General features: G+C 42.9%; 2 protein-coding genes across 10 annotated transcripts; one reads left to right on the top strand and one right to left on the bottom strand.

The window, feature by feature from the left end:
- Window positions 1–559: 559 nt before the first annotated feature.
- Window positions 560–13,337, bottom strand: LOC123104838 (uncharacterized). 3 transcript variants are annotated; one of them, XM_044526746.1, is made up of 13 exons: window positions 12,954–13,337; window positions 11,477–12,115; window positions 10,701–11,050; window positions 9,799–10,068; window positions 9,504–9,677; window positions 7,215–8,280; window positions 7,055–7,143; window positions 5,706–5,810; window positions 4,446–5,609; window positions 2,984–3,703; window positions 2,694–2,889; window positions 1,581–2,576; window positions 560–842 (listed from the first exon to the last, which is right to left on the bottom strand). In XM_044526746.1, exons 2-12 carry the CDS (start codon window positions 12,078–12,080, stop codon window positions 1,666–1,668), a joined length of 5,649 nt encoding a protein of 1,882 aa, XP_044382681.1. In that variant the 5' UTR covers window positions 12,081–12,115; window positions 12,954–13,337; the 3' UTR covers window positions 560–842; window positions 1,581–1,665. The 3 variants fall into 3 exon arrangements, with proteins under 3 accessions (XP_044382681.1, XP_044382680.1, XP_044382682.1); XM_044526745.1 differs by having other exon boundaries at window positions 9,799–10,098; window positions 12,954–13,336; XM_044526747.1 differs by lacking the exon at window positions 11,477–12,115 and having other exon boundaries at window positions 9,799–10,098; window positions 12,954–13,335.
- Window positions 13,338–13,775: 438 nt separating this feature from the next.
- On the top strand, window positions 13,776–17,852 carry LOC123104837 (uncharacterized). 7 transcript variants are annotated; one of them, XR_006450548.1, is made up of 4 exons: window positions 13,784–14,203; window positions 14,283–16,220; window positions 16,878–16,949; window positions 17,568–17,852. XR_006450548.1 is itself a non-coding variant. In XM_044526744.1 (4 exons), exons 1-4 carry the CDS (start codon window positions 14,081–14,083, stop codon window positions 17,610–17,612), a joined length of 408 nt encoding a protein of 135 aa, XP_044382679.1. In that variant the 5' UTR covers window positions 13,790–14,080; the 3' UTR covers window positions 17,613–17,852. The 7 variants fall into 7 exon arrangements, 1 of the variants encoding a protein (XP_044382679.1); XR_006450546.1 differs by having other exon boundaries at window positions 13,788–14,203; window positions 14,283–14,450; window positions 16,073–16,220; window positions 16,878–17,852; XM_044526744.1 differs by having other exon boundaries at window positions 13,790–14,203; window positions 14,283–14,450.
- Window positions 17,853–18,677: the final 825 nt, after the last annotated feature.

Raw genomic sequence — 18,677 nt, 5'->3', positions numbered from 1 at the left:
AACTAAACGTTCTTATATTATGGGACGGAGGGAGTTGGCGAGGCTTGGATGATGACGGTGGACATGGAAAAGAAGTCGTTGAGGTGGTACGAAATCGACAAGAACGGGATAAGTTATATCTTGGGTGGTAGAAGAAAAATCATTTACAGTGATCTCTGTACATACCTAGCCAACCCCCGAGGGAATTAAACGTGATCTCTGGTTGCATGAGCAAGCAACTTTTAAAAAATAGTTAAATCTCAGTCCATGTGTTTTTGCCCAAATCTGGGTGGCAAGGTGTGCTCCAGCAGGTTCGCATTTATTGTTTGGGCATTGTAATGTGTGCCTTACAAGTTCCTGGTGGCTACAGAATATCCCTGATACTGTAGGTCTTTAAAGCATTTGGGGTGTTCTTGCCACTTAGATTCTTTAGTATTTGTGCCAAATGGTTGACTCATCTTCTATCATGACAACGTAGTAATTTTCAAGCAAAACTAACTGATGCATGAACCTCCGAAAAATAGAATTACCCTCCGAAACTGGTTGACTCATCTTCTGCATAGCAAACTACGGACTTATATGTGTTAAAACGATGAACATTGAATAATTATGCAACTGATGAAATATGCAACTTGTCTTTCCTCAGGGCCAATGGCCAGTACATATATACATATATAGGTGGTAAATATGCAGGAAACCCCTCATACAACGGGGAGAATATACATACTACACATGGAACATAATACAACTCTAGCAGAAACTAACAGTTGCACTACATGGACATCAGTTTATTTTGTTTGCAAGCAACCCTTCTGTTGGAGAGCTCTTCAGCGATGAGCGTCATTTTTGCTTGGTTTGGTCATCTATAGGGCAAATGATTCTATTGGTTAGACATCCATAACATGTGCATAAAAATTGAAAACTTTTCATCCATCGCATCACATGATCATTTATGGCACTAAACGAAAATTGTAAATTACAAAGAAAAATAATTAACAGAAGCTATGAATAAAACTATGCTACAGAGCTAGTTCGCTTAGATTGAAACTCATGAACTAGTTCCTTGCGTGCAGATGTATTCGCTTGCACATGGCAGCTTTAAAGAAATACACGGGACACCTTATATTGGATTCAACACCATAAGTGTGTGTTATCCTAAGTGCCTGCTAGTTAATATCCATTCATCATTATCTATAGTTTAGTTGCAACTGAAAACATATGTACTCCAGCATGTCTAGAGTATATCTAACTATCGGTTATCGCATTGTAGATCTGTTATTGAATTTCGTACTAGATATCACGGAAGAACAATGGATCAGCTCATTGTGTACATGTCGGCTCCAGTTGACAATCTAATCTTTAACACTTCTCTCTTTTTTCTCTTAGTTACTGTGAACTACTAGTTCTAAAATAGTATTTCAGTGAGTTTTCTGCTGTAAATCTGCACTTGAGACAACAAACTCATTCGCGTGTCATTTGCACCTGAGATAATGATATTCAAATTATATTGTCATCTTTGTAATGGTGCTATCCTTGAGATCTATAATTTTTCAAGCAACCTGTTACATTCGCCACTCGGTGTCAAGGAAATGTGAACGTACCAGTCTCTTCATCATCAGATAGGCAATACCACATCTGCAGGAGCAGCCACGCCATGGGGATCACTGTGCAGCCCAAGCCTTCCTGTTAGCCATTCATCCAGCGTGCTGGATCAGGATCTGACTGCAGCGTGCCTGATGCGGAAGGCCCAACACCCCTACTTGTCAACACATTCGACGCAGCTGAGGAAACGCTAGATGTCATAGTCAAACCTCGCGGTGATGTTAGTGGCAGAACTGGATTTGGAGTTGAAGGTACTGGTGACGACAAGCGTGTTGGGTGTGAACTTGATGGCAGTAGTGGAACCTGCTGAATTTGATGTGAACTTGATGGCCCCAAGAGTGCGGCTAAAGTGGGGTATAAACTTGGGTGCAAACTTGACAGTGATGGGTTCCCTGGGGGAACTGCCTGTGGGCATGATTGTCTTATATCTACTGGAGTCACAGGGGTAGCCCGTGTCCTTGCAGACATGCTCTCCAGCTTAGTTGGAAGCTGCTGCTGATTTGCAGATGCCATCGAATGCACCTGTGGAGGCAACCTGCGCCGAAGATGAGGAGCAGGTGCACGTGCACGTGCTAGATCACTCTGGACTCCAAAGCTTCCCCGTGGCAGAACTGGCGCGAGACTAAAAGTAGTTGACGGTGATCTGACAATGTTGTTTAGTATGGAGGGGCGAGGTCTGACAACTTGTGAAGATGGCGATGATGATGGTGATAGTCGATCGACCTTTAATGGTTGGACATGTGGTGGTGGACCAGCTGGTGATGATGGTGATGGTCGATCGACCTTTAATGGTTGGACATGTGGTGGTGGATCAGCTGGCGATGATGGTGATGGTCGGTCGACCTGTAATGGTTGGATATGATGTGTCAACACTAGTGGTCGACCAGCTGATGACGACGCAGCTGGTGATGCAGTCGATGCCACCGCTGAAGGCCTCGGGGGAACTTGCTGAGAGGCCTGGGGTGTCTGGTGATTTGGAGGGCTGTGGGCTCTAGCTGCAGATCAAAGTAATTAGCATTAGCGATAGGGATTTGGGAGGATGTTTGGAAAACATGTCAGCATAATCATTTAGAGGACATCAAATATGATTGCTTGTAGTCAATACTAAATACCTTGTGCTCCAGAAGAAGATATGAATTTAGCCCGAAAATAGTCAGCTATTGACTGGTTGAGGAGAACTTTCTCACATAAATTATCAAGTGTCCTTGTTTGCTGAAGATGAGTGGAATCCTGTTCTTGAAGTAACAAATCATACTTTTGTTTGACCTTGTCTATTTCTTGGCTACACTCAGTCCTAAGTTGTGATTTCTGTCCATAAGTGAAAAAATGAGAACAAGATGAATCGCGGAACTAGTGTAAGAAACTCACAACCAAGATACATGAAATAGAAGAAATAGCAAACCTTTAGTTCGTTGGTTTTATTAAGCGAGTCAATGTATGACCGCAATCTGTGCAACTCATTTTTCAGTGGTTCATCACCAACTGGTGGATGATTAAACACCATTGATGCCACCATTTTTGCTGAAGAACCAAGTGCAGCCTCGGGTTGATGACTTTGTTGACACTGATCAGAGTGTGTTCTTTCAAGCAGAATACTGGACAGTGGAACCCATGGGTGCATTCCAGATGGCAAACACTGAGATGATGGTACACGATAAAGGCTTGCTTGTTCTACATTTCTCTGTGAAAGCTCAGTTGGCACCATACTTGGTTGTGCAGATTGAATTATCAGATCTGACTGCATATAAGCTTCCCTGGATGCTGATGGTTGCATTTCAGGTTGCAAAGTCTGAGCTGGTATCATACCAGAACGGTCTACTTGTTCTGCCTCTCTTTGCAGAAGTTGTGCTGGAGCTGCAATTGGTTGGCCTGACTGCAGTAAAAGATTGGCCTCAGCTTCAACTTCGTTGGACATTTGCAAGGAAGCCTGGCTGGGCACAGGAACCACAATCTGTGGTTCTAGGTAAGGTGGATCTGCCTGAGTATTGTCCCCATTGCCGGTGTTAACTTCCATTTCAGCATCTCCTAAATGTTGGTCAGTCTCTCCGGGTAATGGTTGCGAACCCACACCACTCTGTCGCCCAACATGTTCAGTCCTTCTATCGTCACCACTTGAAGATTCCTGATAAATGTCACAGGTACATAGGATTATAGTATCATAATGGACACTAATAATAAAAACGGTCAAAAGGAATACTAGCACAACTATAATGTAATGAAGTTCCATGAATACTAGTGCAACCATAATGAAATGGAGTACCATGAACTGAAACATGAAGACCATGTGTTCAGCACTGACTCTAATAGAAAGATAGGTGCTGCATCAACTGGGATGTCCACTATTTGTAAGTACGTACAAGTAAAATAGCTACACAAAGTCACAGACGCTCACAGATGAGCCTACTAAACATTTCTTTTCCTTTCGATATATTACAAAGAACTTATAAATGAGTAATCTACAAACCATAAAACATGACATAGCATGAAAGGCAACATACTACATACAGTTCCAGCTTCTATGCCTAGTGTACTGTACAGACCATGGTGAGCAAGTAACTATGTTCACATTGCCACGTGGAAAGAGCAAAAACTACACATCCTAGATGAGCCTACTAAACATCTCCTTTCCTTTTCGCTATCATAAAGCAGAACTTATATGAAAAATCTACAATCCATAAAACATGACATGAAACTTGAACCGAAGCTTCAATGTGCTGTATAATCTTACATAAATTGACTGCTAATTACGATAGAAGTTTTCATTAAAAAAAGTTAAGCTGACAGTTCCTATATGGATAAGCTTATAAAATCAGAATGAAATCACTCCAAAGAACTAGCAAGTCTACTTAATTAATCCACCTTACCTGATTAATAGAATTATCAATTGCAGGACTAGAATTTACTTGGTGTTGAACAGCCAGAGATGCCCCTCCTTGCGAGTCGATGCAATCAAAAATATCGCTGATCGTGTTCTCTGTCAAACCAATACCTTCTGATGCTGGCATTCCCCCATTGTGGATAAGAACTTCAGCAGAACCATTTCTCGCTGCTTCTGCATTGATAACATCAGATGGAATCACACTACGAACCAATGTAACTTCCATCGCTGAGGTTTCATGCAAAGACTGCAGACAGTTTGCCAAAGTTGCTGTATCAACACAGGAGCTAAAATGGCTGAATTCCTCAATAGCAAAGCCTGAATCTGGTAAATAAATATGTTCATCAAAAGTAAGATCTAATTGGCCAAATTTTGCTTCGTGAAGGAAATTTTCCTTCAACTGTAACTCCTTGGTCCACACCATTGATTGCTGCAAGTCAAGCTTCTCACGCTGGTACCTCATGTGCTTCAGAAACGCATATAGTAACATAGTGAACCATTCAACTATTAGCTTTCTTTGACTACCTCTGTCCTCTGGAGCAGCTTGAGACCTACGAAGATGTTCCACAACTATTCTGCATGCTTCTCTCAGTTTCTCCACTCCCTTGTGCCTGTGCATGTCAAACATTGCGACCTCATTTGTTTGTTTATCATGGATATTCTTTTCTCTCAAGGAGAAAACCATGTCAACTAATTTAATTCTTTTCTCTGTGATTCTATTAAGAAGTGCATCCTTTGATAAATGTTGTTTTTCATGAATCCCTGGAACATATAGCACTTCCTTCTCTCCTGGTACAATAGGCTCAATCACTAAGTCATGTGAATCCTCTTGATGTGATTCATTCCCACCAACAGACGCTGCCTGCTTAGGGATTGATTTGTCACCTGCCTGCTTAGGGATTGATTTGTCACATCCATATTTAGTTGAGGTCTCCTGCTGGTATGGTGATATGTTCTTTACTGAAATTGATTGATTACTCTTGCTTGTTCTGCCTACTCTATGTGAGAACTCCTTCTTTAGGACCCTTAGCTTCTTATAAACCTTCTCCGCAAGAGTTTCACTGCACTCATACTTCAAATGTTCTACAGCAAGGGCCAGTGATTCTCTATGATCGACTTTATGCCTTGAGAGAGAAGCAGCACGCCAGCACTGAAGTAAAGCATGCAAAGAAGGAAAACATTCATGAAGAACAGCAACATTTAACATTGAACATGTAGTACAAAATTACAGAAGGCTTTCTCTAACCAGTGCAATGTTGAATGCATGCAGTATGTCCTTTGGCACCTGACTGACTTGGTGATTCTTCAAAGTATACTCAAGAAGTTCTTCACATAAACATTTAACACTCCCCTGCACAACATGCTACAGTTCCATCAAAGAATCCAATCATCTAAAATAGCAAAATGATGAATATATTAAATCATGCGTCTTCAGGAATTTTAACCTCACTGGAATGGTAGGGTGAATCACTTTTTGATAACTTGTCTCTGTATTTATTTGCTACACATAATGCATTGATGTTCAGAATGCTGCACTCCAGGCAGAGTTTATGATTGTTGATCAATTACAAACAACCAAATATTATACTTCTCTTCGGGATGTATTTGGTTCTTACTATCGTTCTTACAGAACTTTCAATACTGCCAATTAGGTTAGTACTTCTGACCAAAAGAATATACTAAACAGTAGCAACTCTAGCAGAATCAGCAAAATGGCCCAATCGCCATAATAACCACCTGTATGGTGTTCGGGGCCCAAAAAAGGGGTCTAGCAGAGTCGCAATATCGCCCTCCATGATTTTTGGAGCGTGCTCCAAATAGCGGGACGTAGCCTCCATATCTGGAGGCTGCACGGGGCTGCTTTGGAGCATGCTCTAAACCCAACCGCCTGCGTGGGAGGGCAGTTTCACCTCTCTCCTCGTCCTCCTGCGTGGCCTCCCCCCCCCCCCCCCCCCCCCCAAGCCAATGGCACGGGTCAGATGCCCGTAACAGTCCCGCAGCCGCTTATCTCACCAGGAAACGAGCCAATTAATGGCCGCTGTCGCGTGTCCAACAGCCTGCGCCCGTTTCAGCCCCATTTTCCTGCCGCCCGCCGGCCACATTTCCCACCGCTTGCTGCTATAGAAAGGCCAGTGCATCCCCGTCCCAGCTCATCTCCCTGCCGCCCACAGCTCCACTTCCCTCCTCATCCTCACCAAACCGCTTCGCCCAAGGCCAGACTGGCTGCCACTCACGGAGGAGGCACAGCAGCTGGACAAGGAGGATGCGCAGGAGGAGGCTGCCCTCATTGCAGAGGAGTGGGATCACCGGGAAAAGCTGCCACGGCCGGTTTCCCGCCGGTCCCTCACTGTTAGGCAGCTTGGGATGCCCACCAGGCCACCGCCTCCGACATAGGCGTTGAGGAGGCCGCGGCAGAGAGGGAGCATGCCTTCTGGGCCAACTTCGAGGTGGCATGGGCAGCAGCACAGGAGATGGACAGAGAACGAGCACGCCATCTGGGACCATCCCCCAAAAGTCTGGACTAGTGGAGAAGGGCGGGCAATATATTTCAACACAAACATCAAGGGAATAATGAAGTCGTTACATTCAGCATACCGGTAGTTCAAACAATTCATATAGCTTTGAGATCTCAGGCTTCAACTGGATGTGAAGACTTTTTTGTGTGTCTTGAAGATTTTCCACCCCTACAAAATGGACTCTGTTAGAACAGTGCATTATTCACACAAAAAACAGAGCTGGTATTACAGTAGTATACCTTGTTCCTGCCATGTGTCATCAACTGATATTTGATGAGAACTAGATGTCACATTAGTTTCAGGCAATATTGAATCCTTGTCTTCGCCAGCTAAAACATTTGCAGATGAATCCAAGATTCCAGCAATTTTTCGACGAGAACTACATGCCGTATTAGTTTCAGGCAATATTGAGTCCTGGTCTTCGCCAGCTAAAACATTTGCAGATGAATCCAAGATTCCAGCAATTTTTCTACGTTTGGTACTGCCTTCATCAGCCTCATCGGCAGGAACGTTCCCTTCTTCCATGTTTTGTATCTTTCTACAGCTTCTTTGTGCCTGCTCAGTTATATACTGCCAACGAGGAGACTTCTGATCTAGCAAATTTACCCAGAACTTTGGCAGATCACTATCAGGTGCAGAGATCCCCTCCCTCTCACCTACTACAAGACTATCTCTAGAATAAAAAGGTCCACTCAGATGAGCTTGTGATATGGCTGCATTGCTCATCTTAGTGCTGGGATCATCTTTAGTGGATAACTTCTTTAAGTCCAAAAGTACTTTATCCATGAACAGTTTCTCAGCATCAGAATCCTTGCGTAAACATGCATAGTTTTTTAGCCCTTCGAGTCTACTGAAGAGAAATGATGCACCCCAACTAAGCAGAGAATGGCTCAGGATAGGCCTTATATTCTGGACAGTGCTATCAAGAATATGACCATGCTTTGCAAGTATAAGAGCCTTTTCCTCCACTGTACAAGACGAATACAAACGAAAAATGGGCACGCACTCGGATTGTGACTCTATGCTGATCTTCTGGAGGACTCTCAAGTCATTTGTGGGATTCCAATCACTACAATATATGATGATGACATCAACTGATGATAGTTTAATGCTTGGGACACACGCACGACTATCAATCAAGAAAATAAACCGGCCCTTAGTCGTGTCATTGAACATACTCATTGCACCCTGTTTCTTTCGTACATTGAGATCACGCTCCACGCGCTCATATGACTCAAAACCAAATCTTTGATTGACAAAGTCATCCAAAATGTCACCCATTGGATTGCCAGCCCCACCACAAGACTGCACATAGAAGAAAGTAACATTATATTGCACTGATAAGCTTGGGAAACCTTTAAAAAAGATCATGATATTTGATTCTAACAACGATGAATCAGAAACTACCCAAACAATGAGCTTAATAAGGGATATATCATATACCCTTCAGGAATTAAAAAGTGCAGATGGTACTTAAACATTGGTACATTTTGAAAAAATGTGGCAACATCTTTTTTTAACAGACACCACGATGCTAGAACATGTGCTTGCAAAATGTTGTTTCTAGAGTGAACCATATGTTCATTGTACCAAAAAAGATTAAATAGAATCAAATGCATATCAGCTTTCTGCAGGAGCAACCATGCATTCATATAGACAACATTGGGGGGGGGGGGGGGGGGGGGGGGTCAGCCCAGACCCTGAGAAGGGTCAGAGAATGCCTCCTTAAATCTAAAGGATTGAACATGTACTTCTTTCAGGATGAGCCATGGTCTAATAGGGGTTATTTTGCCAAAAAATTCTGTGTGTTCCTTTGTTTCCAGATATAAGCCAGCAGGCCATGACAAAGATGCCCAAAAATCTATTTTGAAAAACCAGCACTACGATGGTGCAGCATGTCTCCGATACCGTTTCTCTGCTGGTCCGCCGTACTGAATGCCAAGCTGTTCCAACAGCTGACATCAAACGGGCATCTGAAGGACAGATGGATGCTGGTTTTCTACTGTTCGTTGCTGCAAAGTACACAAGAGTTATCACTGGAGACAGTGAAGTGCCGCCGTGCTATAATTTCTTCGGTGTTTAAACGATCACACTAAATCAATGTCTAGAAACTCCAATACTCAATGCTGCGGAATTCTTATGTGCATAACTGTACTAAAGTGAAACATCACTAGTCTTTCTGCAGCTCTTGATTTTGCGACTAGGAAAGTGATACCCAGATGTTATTACTAACAATTTGACAAAATGCACCAAAGAGCAATGACAGCTTGAAACTTCTCACCGTATGACAAGTTGATAACACTTGTGCATAACATTGACAAATAAGTAAAGGAAATCATCACTGCTTCAGTTACCAAAAATAAAATAATGCGTGCTTTCAGGAAATAAAAAATATTAATCCTTGCCAACTCTTTGGATACAAGTACTAGTAATGAATCACACATAACAGGCATTACTACATAAATAGGGCCAAAACTAAATAATGGAAGTAAGAGATTATCTGAGGAATGGTAACACAAAACACTCACCTGGGAAAGGATAAGAACTCTCTGCCCTTTTTTCCAGATTTCTTGGAGCATTTTGTCAAGAAGCAGTAGCTTGCCACTTGCACTCACTCCAATATCTAGGATATCAGTTACTGGGTGTCCCTTGGTAAGTAATAAATGCAACGTTTTATCTACTAGATAAGGGTGGTCGCAGCACTGTTGCATGATAAGATCATTAAAGACAGTTAGCTATGCACAATGAGGGCCATTGAAGATTCCATCTAACTCCCTACTATGAAAAAAGGTGTCATGCATGCTCAGAATTTTAACAGCTAACCTTCCGGAGGGATACAAGAATGTTGCGAAGAGCACCAACACTGTCAGTTTTTGAATGTGATCGAAGCGCAGGCGAGTTTGAAAGTAAGGTATAACAGTACATTTCTAGTTGCACTCGTGAAAGGCGAGCAGGAACCCAATACTCCACAAATTTTGATGAATCCGCTTTCTGGCCCATTGCAACATGAAGTGCGAACTCTGAACAGTCATCAGTTGGCTCTGTAGCATCCATTGCAGGACTGCTTGAGCACAGATCAACAGTCATATGTGCCTGTACAGGACTTGATAATGTAACCAAGTCCTTCCATGCAGATGGTAGGATGATAAGAGAAAGAAAAGCTACATTGCAAATAACAAGCCAACATACTGAAGCAACAACAATGTTACAAAAAAAATCAAGCATATGCTTAATAGGAATTCAGGTAGCTAAAAGGGAACTATACAAAGTATCCCGTCAGGTGAACAGTCTCCTGCATAAGTTGTACTTAAGTAAGAACCTCAAGACTTTATATGAGATAATTCAGGTGCAAATAAAGAATATTTTGATGTATTACTGAATATGTGTTCAGTTATTTACTTCTATTTTGCTACCCGAGACTTACGACCTATAAAGGATGAAGGAAAATAACAATGATACTTACAGTAATGCTTTGTAATAATTTAAGGTCAAGAGTTGTAATAATTTAAGCCCAAGAGGTGATATTGTGATCTAGGAGCAACGAAATAACATACTATTAATCTATTACCAGAATATGTTACTTAATTCTATTTTGCTACTCCAGGGTTAAGACCTACAAAGGATGAAGGCAGAGAGAACTGCTACTTACAGCAAGGCCTTGATTTCATAAAGAGTAGAATAAAGAAAACCGACAACTCAAAAGAATAGAAGATGGTTGAGCAAACCTCTGAAATGGGAGCAGATTTTTCAACATCATTTTTCAACCCATCTGTCTCCAATATCACCTTGGGAGCTTCACACTGGCCAGAAGTATAGCCTTCCCAAAATTTATTGACGACTTGACTTGAATATGCCTGTTTATCTTCTTCAGATTTTTCAACATCAGTTTTCAACCCATCTGTCTCCAATATCACCTTGGGAACTTCACACAGGCCAGAAGTATAGCCTTCCAAAAAATTATTGGCGACTTGACTTAAATGTGCCTGGTTATCTTCTTCATGTGCGCCACTTTCTTCATACCTCAAAACAGAGCCATTGTCTTCTGTGTGTACCTTGGAAGCATTTCCCTCATAGGCTTTGAAAGTAGCAGCAGGGAATACATCACCAAAGAAAAATAAAAGGGGAAGAAGGTATTAGGATAAAAAGAATTGATATGCCAAAATTTCGTTGATAACAAGCTATACAAGCCTATTAAAATGCTACATTAATTATTTCAACAAAAGTGCTTTGCACCGAACGCCTTGCATTGTTTTTAGAGCATTCAGCAAGCTAGTAACACTTCATCCTGACCAAATCAGTCACAAGAACACGTTAAGCTTTACACCTTCAGCTATCTAAGATGAACTTACACAATATGCAGCAAAAAGCAAAGTCTTGGAGATGGCTATTTACAACAAACAGGCCAACCGTGATAATGAAACAGGCCAACTAAACTGTGACTGTCATCCCAGTTGATTGGAAAAGCAAAATATGAGCTCAAAGTCACAGGGAAATCAAGTACCAGGAGATTTTTCATATTCTTCAGAAGATGTCTTGAAGATATTTGTATAGCTCTGTGCGGTTAGCCTTTTCTGCTTCTTCAATGGCATAGTACCACTCTCGGAAGCATCATTCTTTGTTGAGTCATGTTCATCAATTTCTCTTTTTACGGTTTTGTCGGGAGTAGCCACTGGACTAGAAACTCCAGTTGCATCATTTGAAGCAGTAGAAGCTGAAACAGTACTTTTCTTTACTCTGTCGGACGTTCTTGGAGTACTAGCCTTCCTCGTCGACCCTTTTAGCTTCCTTGCTGACGATTTCGGGGTACCAGGTGTGCTGGGGTTGCTTCTGCCCCTAAAAGATTTCTGCGGAACCGGTGTAGAGGCAGAACTGGTGGTCAAAATGGGATTCTTTCCTTTTGTTTCTCGGTTCGACCTCCTGAGGTTTGGCTTCTGCTCATCGCTTGTTTCACGTGTGGACAAGCTTCTAGACTCCCTTCCACTGGCGGATGAGGTGGAGGTCGTTGCAGACTTGGGGTCTTTTGCACTGGTGGCGGCGCTGCCTTTCCTTGCACTGGTGCCCCCTGCCCCCTCATTGTTCGCCCCTCCTGACCGGGTATTGGCCATCTGCTTCCGAAGAATCAACGCACTAGGCAGGGCACCTAGAATAACGCAATCAGAAGCAGAGGGGGTCAGATATTTGGTCGAGGAGCATGGTATTAAACAGAGAAATTGTTTAATTTCGCGATGCGTAAGCAGTGCGACTTGGGTTGTTTTTGGTTAGGCTATGGATTTTCTCAAAGCAGCTGTGGGAGATGTGCTGTGGAAAAGCTGTGCAGGCTGTGTGCTGTGAGAAAGCTGTAAAGCCATTTGACAAACTAGCTGTCTGCAATGTGGCTGTGGGGTAAATGCCTGAAATACCCGTAAAAGCTGAAACATTGGTTGCATGGTAGTACTACATAATTAGAGGTTGACTTAGTTTATAAATATAGCTATTAGACAAATTACCTAGTTAATTATTCAATGGAATTTTCGAGTCAATGCATATGAACGAGAATGAAAATTTTCCTATAAGTTTTGGATCATGGAATAGCTAATGAGAACACTAATACAAACATAATTGACTAATTATCTGGCTATGTTGATCATTATGGAATTTCAGCATGTCAAAGGAGTATTCTCATGGATCAATGCATCGGTTCGTTGAGCACACATGCAAATAGCAAACAACTCATCACAAAATTCTCTAGCAAGAAACCCAAATATTTTGCAGGACCTAGCATTGACCAGCAACTAGACTACATGTCAATACCACAAGCCTTGACAATAACCAGAGGTGCACGGGGCCATCAAATAGCTAAGAAGCAAATCTAGCACTACCCAGGCCACGAAAACGGTTGTTGTGGTGCCCCCATTGACCATTGTACACCAGCAGCAACCCAGCACAGCAAGTACCCATGGTACAGGGGCATGTACAGCAAAAAAGTTGATTTTTTTTACCTCACAGTCGAACTGCGACGGAGCCGTCCGTCGTGGTCGAGCCGGTGGGCACAGGGAGGCCGTGCGAACGAAGAGAGACGGCGAAGGCGGTGCCGGGGTAGAGCTCCTGCGGCGGCCCGTCGTCTTGGTCGAGCTCCTGCGGCGGCCGGTCACTGTGGCCGAGGTGGACGGGGGCGGCCGCGGAGCGGAGGAGAGGAGGCCGGAGCGAATGGAGGTGGATGAGGGGGTGGAGGCGGCCGACGGCGGTCTTGCGGCTGCCCGCCGGCGGCGAGGTGGGGGCGCGCCGGTGGGCAGCTGCTGGACGGCGGACGAGAACCCTAGAAATGGGGACTGCGTCTGCGTTGACTCTTGCGTGGACGCTGGACGGGGACGGGGACTGCCGGACTGGGCACCGATTAGGATTTTCACAGTGGCAAACATGGGTAATTTCACCATAACTCTGGGGCCAAAGACGGGTGGCCAAATCGAGAAGCATTAGGGCTCCTTTGATTCAAAGAAATTTTATAGGATTTTTGAAGGATTAAAATCCTTAGGATTTTTTCCTATGTTGGTCCTTTGATTTATAGGATTGACCTCATAGGATTTTTTTCTATGAAATCTTTTGTACTGCATTTTATAGAAAATCTAACATCCAGTTCAACCTCTTTTTACAATTCCTCTATTTTTCCTATGCAATCAAACACTCATTGCTAATTCTATAAAATTCAAATGAGCATGCCACTCCAACACTATACTTTTCATATCCCTAAGTTTTTAAAATCCTATGAATCAAAGAGGCCCTTAACGTGTGCAGATGGGGCGGTCGATGGCTAGAGACAAAAAGAGATCGCTGGGAGAAAAGAAAACGCGTCGTGAGCGGAGACAAAAGAGAGGGACAGAGTGCTCTCTTTTTCCTCCTCTCGCATCTCCTTGTTTCCACCCCGACTGGCGGCTAGGGTTTCCGTCGGCGCCGCCACAGCCGCCGCTACCATCCTTGCTCCGCCATCTATGGCCACCAGAGAAGGCGCCCTTCTGAGACCTGCTCTTGTTCAAACCTTCTCGTCTTGGCGTCAAGGCGTGCTATTCTGCCTATGTTTGCCACTGTGGCGGCGAGATGAGGGGGAGGAAGGGATGGCATCGAGGTGTCGATGGAGGCCCTAGCTCGAGGCGGCGAGATGCAGAGATGCGGGGTGGTGCGGATGGAGAGGCAGCTTCAGATCCGCGCGCAGCCGCCCGCACTCTCCTTCCTCTGCCGCCTTCCCTGTGGTCAGGTCAGTGCCGCCACCGCTGCTCCATGCCTCGTGCCGATCCAATTCGCCTCATATTCTTCGTGTGCTGTGGCTGGCGCAGCTCCGTCTTCTCCCCGCCCTCCATCCTCATGTGTTCAGCAGCAACCCTAGGAGGAGCTCGAGCCACATCGGTGAATGTTCTCTGCTAGGTTTGGTGCTACTACTCCGTCTTCGATCCCAACCATCTCGCACGTTCCCGAGATCGTCGTCTTCCTGGCCGGGACGCCTGGTGAGAGCCTCTCTCCATGCCCCAACTTCCTAAGCACATACGTATCTCCTAATGGTGAATCTTTGACTGAATTTGTTACACACGACGTTTACTGAAACTGTCGTGGTCTGAAGAACAGCTTACTGAAATTGTTCTAGTCTGAAAAACAGTTATCTGAATCTGTTGAAGTCTGAAAGTGTTAGTGTGAGCTGTCTGCAACTGTTGTAATCTTGTAGACAGAGTAGGTCAGTTGATTCATCTCTTTTCAGCCTTAACAGAGAAGATGGTGATGATATCCGTTTGACTTAGCCCATTTTGCTTGTGTTTGAATAATCTCTGAACAAAATTCAGGTTCCAACAGTGGTAAATTAAATCTTGTTACTGCACATGATTTGTATTCAGGTTTTCTACATGACCCGTCGTAATATTATGATACATTCTGTTAAAACCTGGCAATGGTCTGAAACTGTTGTAGTCCTATAGAAAGTAAAAGTAGTTGGATGGGAATAGTGTATTTATCAAAGCTAGTTGGACATCCCTGTTCTTGATTAAGATAATTCAGTTCGTCCATTCCATATGTTTGCCGCTAGTAGAAATTATGGAAGCTAAAAGGCCAAATCAAGCTCAGTCATCTCATTTTACCGCTAGTAGATTTCAGACTTTTATTATGTTGTGCGCACACACACATACAACACGTTCGGCACAGTCGCGGCGGCGGCACTGTCGGCTACTTATCTGTACTCCTCACCAGAGTTTGAAGTGGCAGAGTGAGCTCGTTAGCATGGCATGAGAAGTGGTATTTGATAAAATAAAGCATGTCAGATCATGTCACTCCTTAGTACTTGTATGGTTTATTCACGTGTGATGCTCCTCTTTGGCCATTTGGCTGAGTGAGTAGAACTAGACGAAGTAAGGGCCGCGTGAACTGCACGGCCATTTGTGCTGAAAATTAAGTGGGCGCTGGTTCAGCAAGCAACGACCCAATGTGTCAGTCTATTTCAGAAAGAAGAGGTCCTGTTGGTTCAGTAAGCAAAACACTCGAGAGGTCCCTGTCTATTTGAGAAAAAGGAAAGTGCAACAAAAATGTCAAACATCGCGTGCATGGACTGGATTAATCTTCTGGCCTGCATTCCAGCATTTACCTCAAATTTTGACCAGGATGTATGACTTTGTTAAACAGCAATGTCCAGATTGTGCAGCTTAGGTGTGCATCAGTTTTGTTTTCATCAGGCTTTACTTACTTCAATTTAGTTTCATTTTCGCATTACTTCTTTTCGACATGGGTTGGAGTGGGAGCTATGATATTCTCTTTTGACGATATACGACTATTTGAAAGAGTATAAGCAAATAATTATATTTAGTACAAATGCGATAGGGGACATGTGTTTGAACTTCCTCTGGTTTTGAGAGAGTTTAGCCACTCCATATATTTCCTCTCTGGCAAGTCATTTTGCCTATGATATATTGTATCCCTTTCTTTCTAACCTGAAAGTTAGCATGTCAATTTTAAATTAATTAGAGCTCATTTCTTCGCATGGTTCACTGATCCATACTTAAAAAATGAACTTCCATTTAGTTCATAATGTGTTCTTGGCTTCTTGATAACTGGAAATAAGTGTCCTATGTTTCTGCGTTTAATGCAGTTTCCCAATCGTAGATTTTACTGATGAAATAAATACGTCGAAAGGGGATTGGACATGTTACTGACTAAGGAGATAGCGCTAAACTTTTGTATTGATTATGTTGCTATTTTCATACTTCAGTCAAGTTCTTGCCTTATGTGATGGGCAGGTTAGTTTACACTTCCTGAATGCCTCCGTATTCTGTTATGGCACTATTAAAACTTCTATCCCATAGGGCACACAACATTCAGAGGGAAATTTGTCTGTTCTTAATACCTTGCTTGTCCATACGACTATTGGCTTTTGTTGCCTGTGTAGTATTTTTTTAAGTGTTTGTAAATCATATATATTCTGTAAATTGTATATTTTTTAATATTAAGGAACCCAATTTTTGCGTCTCCAATTGTAAAACTGACTCTCTCTCTGGAATTAGGAGATTAACTCATTATATGCACAATTTAACTTCTAAATTAATCTCCTTTTACATGTGGTTTAATTTCAAAATACACGCAGTGTAGATACGACTAAATATGTATTGCACACAATGGAAAATATTTGATATCATCGATTTCTTTGGATGGGGTTGACATTTGGGAGATGCTACACCATTGGTAATGATGACGCTTCAACAACTTACTTAGATTATTGTAATTTCCAAGCATTCAGTTATCCTTCCGTATATCATTCTGTACGTTTTGTGCCCGTTGACCAATTATTTGGCCTACAGGCCTACCGTGAGTGTCCCACACCTATTTAGTAGTGTCCCTTCTGCTTACATATTGCAAGCATAGTTCTTAACAGTCCACTTATTCTTGCTGAATGACAGGTTTGTGATTCATGGCATTTGGCGCATCTGCGCTTAAATTCTTGCTGGAATGGTAAACAACGATTCCATTTGGTACATAACTGAACTTGAACACCCATTATGCATCTGATTTCTCTACACTTCAATCATTCGTGATTGCTGGGAAGATGAGTTTCATAATCTGCACAAGAAATATGAAAGAAAAGAAAGTCGGACTAGATGTCTCCACCCACGCCTCGACTATCGGGTTATTCTCTGTTCTTTCTTTCCTTGTCCTCTTCTCTCTTCTATAAATTCATCAAATTTGATTATTCTATTTAAGAACTAGATAAAATAGAAATATTCATGTATAGGACAATCATATGTCATGTTTGTCTTCATAGTGCAGGTGATGTAATGCACCATTTCACAAGTAAGAATGGGACAAAGGCTACTACGCGCGCTCAATAAATTTTATAGTTTTGGATAGAAAAGGGGGAGCTGCATAAGAATTAATTATAGGGCAGTTGTATGTGTGGATACAGACACGGAAGTAAGGAATGGTATATAAATGATATCATATAAATAAATTGGTGGGCAGAAGTTGGTCTGATTTTATGGGATTAATTAATCCTGTATGTGCTTGCCAATTTTGGTTAGTAAGTATCAGGTAGCAGCTATCTTTTCATAATCCTTCTTCCACTTCTTGATGCACCTATCTTTTGCTTTCAGGTTACCATTAACAAAATGAAGAAAACCAACAATTTATTTTTGTAGTAAACGGCAATACGATGTGAAGATATTCAAGAGAATCTGGTCTTATTTTTCTGATCCCTATGGTCCCTGTGAAGCATCAACTATATCAGCATTTTGAAGCTTAGAATGGCTAATGCTGATTGTTTAGAGCTTAGTTATAATGATTTCTTGTGCATCATGTTATATTGTACAAGTGATTGCAACTGATTTATTTTCAGAGTTATTATTATTTACATGTATAAGTTTAGGGCTGACCTTTTATTTGTCTATGGCAACTACATATCTACATTGTTCCATGTATCAGCGCTTGTATGCACAAGCGTCAAACATATCGAAAACAGGAAAGTAAAAGGGGCGCTTTCCACCTGGCACCGCCTAGCTACCTTTTAGGAGGCCCGCAATAGCGGGCCCCAACCGCTAGTGATGACGGAGCAGGGGCACCCACCCCTCAACTAGTACTAGAACGCTCGTGCGTTGCAACGAGGCCACATGAACTTTACGAGTTCAATATTAGTTATGTTAATATTATATTTAATATTCTCATACATATCAAGTGACATTGACGACATTTTTTACCATCAAATTCTCACACACACACTCTCTCCCTTCCTCTTCCTCACTCTCTCCCCCTCTCCCTCCCTCTCTCTCTAACACACACACATATCCATTTTATTGGGTACGAGATCATAATCCATCTATTTCACACGCACACGCGCTAGTGCATAACAATATGAATTATGTGTATTATATTTGCCACCACAACTTATATTTCCCCGAGCCGCGTCGCTACAGAGCCGAGCTCCCGCCCGACCACCTCGCCGGCATCGAAGGGGAATGGATAAGGGTGACGCCCTGCCTCCCCTGCCCCCCATGGCCTCACTCCTCGACACCCCCTCCCAGATCCACTTCTCCTCCTCGCTCGCTCGATCCCGTCGATCTGGACGAAGTCAGACGCCATGGCCACCATGACCGACCCCATCCACATAGCCACTGCTCTCCCTGCAGGCTAGGAGCTTGTTGAGGAGCTCCGAACTCCTCCGCTACTTCGTCTGCGCCAACGAGATCAAGTCCAGCACTCTCGCATCG

The sequence above is a fragment of the Triticum aestivum genome, chromosome 5A, assembly GCF_018294505.1.
Source record: "Triticum aestivum cultivar Chinese Spring chromosome 5A, IWGSC CS RefSeq v2.1, whole genome shotgun sequence".
NCBI classification, from domain to species: Eukaryota; Viridiplantae; Streptophyta; class Magnoliopsida; order Poales; family Poaceae; genus Triticum; species Triticum aestivum.
This window is presented reverse-complemented; position numbering and strand designations above follow the sequence as displayed.